A 7,912-nucleotide genomic window follows, 5' to 3' on the forward strand; every position below is an offset into this window, starting at 1 on the left:
GTTGTGCCGCTGTGCAGGAGCAGAAGCAAGCATGGACATTTTGGACATAAATTCTAAGCATAAGGGAATCTGTAAATAGCTTGCCTTGGCTTCTTCCTTGAGACAGAGACACCTGTCTACCTCTTGAAGGCACTGCCTGACACAAGGAGGGGGAGGTGACATGTACCCCATCGGTTCCCATAAATCAATAGACCTGGTTAGTTTTTGGGTGAGGGGGTGGTGCCTGTAGCTGTCTGGTTCATAAGATCCTCCTTCTAACGTTATTTCCCTTCTCATGAAGTATATCCCTAGGGAACAAGCCAACCTTCAACAGGATTACACGCTCCAAACCCCTTTAACGTTTTTGTAACTAATTTGCAGCAACCATAGCAATCATTTAACGATGAAAGAGTAAGTTACTCCTTGGTACCAGCAGCTCACAGGTGTTCGCATGGGGGAGAGCTGCTCCACCCATTCCACTCATCCTCAAAAGGGGTAAAACCTGGCTTTTCAGTAGGAGGAAAGGGGGAAATAGAAGGGATGGGGAAAAGGCAATACTCCATTGACACGCTTGTGCCAACAACAAGAACCCCACTGGGGACAGAGCGAGTAACTTCCCTGATGCGAGAAGGGAAGGGAACAACAGAACAACAATCTCCACCGGGTGGTATTTGTATAAATTGTTATTTCAAAGACCTCTTAAGCATCTCCCATTCTTAACATGTGGGATGCCATTCACTAGGTGCTGTGATGGGGAGTAAGTCCAACCACCAACTGGATCACGTGAACGGGCAGTTCTGCTGGAACTCTTGCTTACAGGGGGAAACCAAGTGGAGTTTCCTTGGGGTGCCACGCAACGTTGTGGTCTTTCTCCCACGCTGGAACCCCATGAACCAGATGCAGGTGGCAGGATCACGCTACTAGAAAGAGTTCAGGGTGGGAGAGAGGCCATGGTACTGCAATTGCAAGAGTTATGGTCTTACCTGTAGGGAAGAATGTAATAAGAATCAGTTTGGAGGAATCCCACGGTTGAAGCATGAAACTTGGCTGCCTGACACCCAACAAACAACTCTCACCATGACATCTTTTACAATGGATCTTTTTGTTCTGAGTTCCACATGCAACCCCTCATCTCAACAGATCTTTCAGCAGAACTGAGAGAGAATGTGCCTTCCCATCCAGCCCACCCTGTCCTCTCTAGATCACACAAAGCGCATTTTTTGAGCAGTGTTAGGACTTTATTTACTCCAGGCAAGGGCATGGTTCTCTCCATCCCAAAGAACGTCACATCAGTATGAGCTTTGGTGAAGCCTGCAGCTGAGGCCTGGGAATTCAAATGTGAGTTATTAAACAAGCACGATACAAATCTCATATTATGATGATGATAACGTGGTACCTTTTCCTTCCTTCTGACATCTCTTTCTTTGTACAATACATTTTCTGCTCTCGCTTGTAGCTGGGCACGGATTGCCCCTTGCTGACGGATGCTGTACGATTTCTCTGACCCTTACTTCATTTCCTCTTTTGAAACCACATGTTTTTCCTTTCTTTGTGCAAGGGCTCCATGGACTCCACTCACTAGCTTCACAGTGCACTGCAATAAACATAGGACAAGCTGAGCCTGGCCAATATCTTTTTGTATACACAATGCATATGGTACATTAATTTTATTCTGCATCAGCCAAAATGTGGCAAAAAGTAGTGAAATTAATCAGGATTTGCATCAGTGCATTGACAAAATAATGTCAAATAATTATGTCAGTTACTATTTTGTACTCATTGATATGTAATTCCATTCCTGAAACAAGGCAACAACAACACAATTGCTCTCAATGCAATCAGTTACTGGGGCTTGTTCTTAGGTTGCTTGTTTTTTTGTGGGGGTATAAATCCTTGTAGCTTCGCTAGAATCAAACTCTGGTCATGCCTATGTGAAAGGAGAGTGAAGTCATTGGGTCAAGCTGCTGCAGCTGGGCTTAAAGGTATTGAATTTGGAAATCAGTGGAGTTATAAAGGACCAGTTGGCATCAAAAGGCATTACATTAAGAATCAAGTATCTTTGGTGATCTGTTGCTTGGTATTCAGCTTAAATAGTGAAAGAGCCATCATCTGTAGCATATACAAGCTGTAAGCAGGCAAAGGAGAGGAGAATTTGGGTCATCAGGGGTGCAAGCTTTTCAGAAAAGTGCAGGTTACAGTTTCTAAACCACAGTGATCTGAATGTGTGTCTTGTCCTGCTGGGAACTCAAAAGTTGTGCAGCTGGACACTTGTCCAAACAGTGTAGACAAAAATGAGAGTAACCTTGGAAGTTTAACAGCGTGCTTTTAATAACTATCCTTCTTTTGTGGCATCACCTCTGTATCCTTCTCTTGATAAAAGGTAGTAGACATTTATATTTACATTCTGTTCACATGTGTGCTTGAGACTATAAACCACTGCTGAAGAAGGAAGGATTTGCAGTTCCTCTATAAGGAGGAATTTCTAAGTCAACATTTTTCCAGCTCCAGAATTTACTTCTAAATTTTCAAAACCTGAAAATATAACTGACCTCAGACAACCTCTGAACCTTCCTCCGGTGAATTGTCATGTGGGTTATTTTGGTTTTCATATTACACTGGCGCTCTCCTGTTAAAATAATTTGCCTTCACGTGCACAAAAAAGGTTCTGTCTTTCTTCCGCAGCTTTAAATGACTTTTCCTAGTTGAGGCTGACTCATTGTTAAAGCAGCTAAGTCTACAGCACTTGGAAACAGCCATCCAGAAACAAAAATGATCCCTTGAATTTCTTTCAAAGATGAAAGTCCTTGCTTGAAAATAAAACTGTAAAAACCATCACTAACACCTAAACTAATATATAATTGAGAAGGAAAGTGCCAAACTACTGTGCATTATTTTTATTCCAAAAAAAACCCCTCCAAAACTTGCGATGCCAAGGAGAGCTATGTGCATGATACTGTGGGGGGGGAGATTTCCATCATGGCCAGACTGCGCCTAAGTGCTCCCTGGTTGCTGGTGGCTGAAGAGGTTACCGCTTCCACCGCAGTTCGCAGCCCTCAGCCACCACAATTCACAGCCGGCCTGCTAAAATAAGCTGGGCCTTGCTGCAGCTTCGGCATGCCCGTGGCAGGGGATGTCAACTGCAACAGCCCAGAGGCAAATATATCACTCACTCTGCTTTTGGCCAAAGGGGCGGCAGAGGATAGAGCAGACAGTTAGGTGTGGTGACCTCCAAAATTGCGCCGGTGTGGATAATTAGAGCTTGTGAGTCAGAGGCTGGAGGGATACAAAAGCAGGTCTCTTCTCCGCAGCCAATGAGTCACAGGAGCAGTGTCGCCAATCTCATTCCTTCAGTGACAGTGCCACACTATTTGGTGTTTTATTTTAATCCTCAGTTTCTGGAGTCCAGTGATTATGCACATTCACTATTTTTGGGTTTGCTTTTGTTTTTGGTTTTGTTTTTTTTTTGTCTTAATGTTTTAGTTTCTAGGCTTCAGCTTTGTGAACTTAAGCTTCAAAATGTTGATGCACGCATGCTTTGAAGGCTCAGGTAGTACGAGGGAGCTAAAGCAAAGCAGTTAGCATTTTAATCTTTCAACTACATGTGGGGTCTGGCTCAGGGTTTTTGAACCTTTGATGTTAGCGGTCCTGCATAACAGCATAACAGAGCAAGTAAGAGACGGATGTCATTCTACCTCAGGGCAGACCAAACCAGCCATATTTCCTGAGGCAGAATTGCCCTTAACATTAAGGCTGTTTTTGTGGGTTGTGAAATGGCAGACTTGGAAAATACCTTGAGTTTGTTGTGCTGGGGAATACCTCTTATGAGGCAGAACATTTCCATTTTAAATTGCGCTTCCCTGGTGGTGTAACTGACCTTGCAACTCATGCCCTCCATACCTCCCCCATCCCCTGTGAGACGACAGGGCAGGACACGGGGTGACTTGACTTACCGATGCTAGTGCACTCCATCGTGTGATTGTTGGCTTCCAGCCCATCAGGGCACTTTTCAAGGCACTTTCCACTGTACAAGTAAAACCCACTTTTACACTTTGTGCAGAAGTTTCTGGTGAAGCAGGTATCACAGTCAGCTTTACATTCTGAAATGCAAACAGTAAACAACAATGTTGTTACTCTTTGCCATGAAACACCATGGGCTCTCTCACGTATACCAGAATCACACAATTCTAGCAATGTTAAACAATCTTCAAAAGAAGCAAATTATATTTAGATTTTCTTTGTGGGCTGTACACACAGTGAGGTCAGCAACAAGTGATCTTGGCATGAGTGGGGATTTAATAAGGATGGCCTGATGCTGAAATGGGCTCACACTGCTTGTCTTCTTGCAGACCTATGCCAAGACAGAGCACAGCACATCAGAATAACAATATACTGCTTCTCCCCCTACACTGACACAGCATAGGTACCAATTAACCCCACAGGGCCCAGGTACTGGGCCATTTTCACACTATCTACCTCTATTCATCCAGGAGAAATAAAAATATTCCAGAATTTAGAATCTTCTTAAGACTGTTTTGCATCAACATCTTTTTCCTTTTTTAAAATTACTCCCTGATGTTCAATCAGATGTCCTATAGTATTTCACACATTCTCTGTATCACTACCCAAAATGGCATCAGTGGTATATTTCCCAGTTCTTAGATATTTTTAAAAGAAATACATAAAATCTTCTGTATGGCATAGCTCATGTCTGATATGCAAGGCCACACACTGCTAAAAAGTGAGCAAATACTTTACAGTGTCAAGTTTCTCTGTAAGACTTTACTCTGGGACCCATTCATTAAATAACTTCTATTACCAGGTAAAAACTGGGAGAGTTGCTTGGCCATCATTCTTATGTTTTTACATCACCTGCGGGATTAAAAACAGTGAATTCAACAGCAGGCGTTTGGGAGGACATTGCGATCTTCTCCTGTATATTTATGGTTCAAAATACGTAGTGAGGTCAAAATATTGCCTGAGCAGTAAAGAACAGAGCTGGGTTCTCTGTCTCCCAGCCCAGAGGAACATGAACCAGTAACTTCCCCCAAATCAGGCTGAAACCTGGACACCTGAAACATGGCCAGCTTCTACAGGCATTTAGAGGACTACACTGAGTGTGAAACAAGCTATAAAGAGACCAGGGCAAACTGCATTTCCAGAGAATGCCACATGCCATCCTTTCCCTTTGTTGCAGTGGGCAAGGGCAGGGGGTTAAACGGCTCCAACCACGGAGATGCAATGTCCCTCTCGGCCATGGCTGTTCGGAGCTGCTGTCGATTCCTTCTTGCTGCTGGAGGGTAATGCCTGGTGCCCACCAGTGCTTCCCTTTCATATGGGAGTGTAGAGGAGGAGACCTTCACCTTAGGCAGGTCATTCATGAGCTTTAGTCTGTTTAGCTCAGGGATCCCTGAGCTTTAGTCTGTTTTGTGATCTTAACTTCTTACTTGGGTTAATATTTACTGCACTACCACAAAAGAACTGAACAGATAAAGACACAGCCTGTCTGCCTGCTTCTCTGTTGACTTGACTCCTAAGGTGACACAGCTTTCAAGAGAGAACAAACAAATCCATGTGCTTCCCCTTTTCCCAGCACTTACTTGCACACTTATTAATGTCGGGATACCGTGTCCCGTAGTATCCGCTTGGACACGAGGAAAGACATACTCCAATCTGTTTCATGCCAATCCTCTCCAGAACAAAAAAGAGCCTGGGCTTACATGACAGGCATCCGTTGTAGTCAGAACATGTAGCACACCCTCCTTGGCAACCCTGGCTCACGTTAGGATGCACTGAGAAGACAAGCATTTAAAACAAACAAACAAACAAACAAAACAAAAAAACAGTGAGAGAACAAGGTATTAGGAAAAAACATGAAATAATGGTTCCTCTGTACTTAGAAGGGTGGACCACCCAGCTCTCTGACAGCTCCTAAATATTGCTTCATTTTTTATTGTCTCTTATGACCTGATGCTTCATTTCAGCGATTATTTCATCTGCATAAAAAATGAGAAGCTCATCTGATGCGCTTAGATCTTGCAGAAATAGCTAACAACAAATTATATTTGAAATAGATTTTATCAACCAGCAGCATCCTAGAGAACAGTTATTTTTCGTTATTTTCAGTGGCTTTTCTGCCTTGTATGCACTTGGCTCAGCAGATAAATACATGTTCACTTATCTTTGCTTTACCTAGCTGGATGATTAAAAATCAGCATAGTGTATCATTTCCTTCATTGACTAAATGCCATTTGACTGAGGTCTGCTGTGCAGGAATATACCCTTGCAAGATCTGATGCTAATTTGCCTTAATAAAAAGACACAGGAGAGCCATCCTTCTCACCCTCCTTCTTTCCCTGGAATGTTCTCTCTGGCATGTTTTTAATCTCTAACAATTACAACCTGATGTTCAGACTTAACTGTGGCATTTACCCTGCTCCAGTCCCAGCAGGGAGCATAGGTAGGATTATATTTGCCTTTCAATGGAATTGTTCTAATTCTTTAGACAAGGAAAGGAAAGCTTATTACACTCAGTGCTTAAGACTATTCAGTTCTTCTTTAGGGGCTTGGGGGTAGCAGAAAAGAGGATGCTATCTCAGACTATCTTTTCAGTAGCAGACAATCGGTGTATTACTTCTCAGTGGTAGTGAATAATGTTTTGCATCTTCCTGTACTTTAGAAGTTGTTACCTACTCTTAATTCCTTCTCGTTTGCATTTTTAAATAGGAGTTGGATCTGAAAAACAATTAAGCATCAAATAGCTACAAACCCCCTCTTTTCTGGAAAAAACAAGGCATTTTTTTAAGTGTAAGCTTTTATCTCTCAACCTGCGACACCTGGTTATATTTCATATGTAAGAGGAATCCGGTACTCATTTACATTTGTAAATTCTACTGGCTTCCTCTTCTGCCTTCTCCTCAGGCCAGTGATAATTTTATAAATGTGCACGTGCCATACTTTGATTTCCTATTTTGGTATTTTGATCATATTTTTATCTGCAGACCCTGCTAAATAGCTTGTATACACAATGAACTTGCTTTTGCTCCCTTCTGTGTATCCCTTGGAGGCAGAGAAGCAGCATCTGTGAATCCATGGCTTACAGGTTGAAATCCAGCACTCTCTGCTAGCTCCGGGTGCCTGGTGGCAGGGAAGCTCAGGAATACCTCTGTACTTTGTTCACTTACAGTTTTGGCAGAAAGGACATGGCCCCTGAATGGGACAAGCACTCCTCTATGCTCTGAGGTTTCAATGACCAGTCCTGCAATCTGAGAAACCTCAAAGGGAGTTCAAGTTTGCTTTTCCTCTTTCATTAATAGAATGAGGAATGAGGGTTATTTCTCTCAGTAGGGCTGAACACGTAGGAGAAGAGCAAACTTTGGCCCCGCAGCGGACAAACAATTTCAAGAACATAAGAACCCGACCCTCTATGCCCCCTGAGGCACTCACTTTGTAGAACAACCTGGAGGAAAGTGTTTTTACCACCAGGACACACCACTACTATGAGATTAAATAATTCTGCATAGTGAGAAGCTGCAACCCCAATTCAGTTATCAAACCTATTTTCACTAGATGCTCAAAATACTGAGTGCTCAATAAGTATAGAATATAGAAGCATAGAGATTTCAAAGATGGAGAGTATATCAATTTTGAAATTAAGAGCCTGAAAAATTGCCTTTCTTTTAAAACTTAAGTAAATTAAAATGTCTTTGTCTCTCTCTCTCCCCCCTCTTGTGGCTCTTGTACAAAGCTACTTTCAAAGGCAGACACAGAAATGTGATCTAAGAAGCTGACATTATTTAAAAACTATCATCTGTGACTTTCCTCTAGTAAGTCTGACAGAGGGAAGAAAAAGCATCTGAAGTACAAAATATTTGTCATCAAAGCTGCTATATAAAATATGGATGATCACTTTTGATGGGAAACATATTATGTGTGA

General features: G+C 42.5%; 1 protein-coding gene across 1 annotated transcript; it reads right to left on the reverse strand.

Moving 5' to 3' along the window:
* Positions 1–1,375: 1,375 nt before the first annotated feature.
* Positions 1,376–5,762, reverse strand: RSPO3 (R-spondin 3; the record flags this gene model as incomplete). The annotated part of the gene is made up of 3 exons (XM_010147961.1): positions 5,577–5,762; positions 3,930–4,076; positions 1,376–1,573 (listed from the first exon to the last, which is right to left on the reverse strand). Coding segments are annotated over exons 1-3 (427 nt in total), but the record flags the coding sequence as incomplete, so codon positions are not given.
* Between the last annotated feature and the right edge of the window lie 2,150 nt (positions 5,763–7,912).

This window comes from Eurypyga helias, unplaced genomic scaffold (genome assembly GCF_000690775.1).
Source record: "Eurypyga helias isolate BGI_N326 unplaced genomic scaffold, ASM69077v1 scaffold49282, whole genome shotgun sequence".
Taxonomy (NCBI): domain Eukaryota; kingdom Metazoa; phylum Chordata; class Aves; order Eurypygiformes; family Eurypygidae; genus Eurypyga; species Eurypyga helias.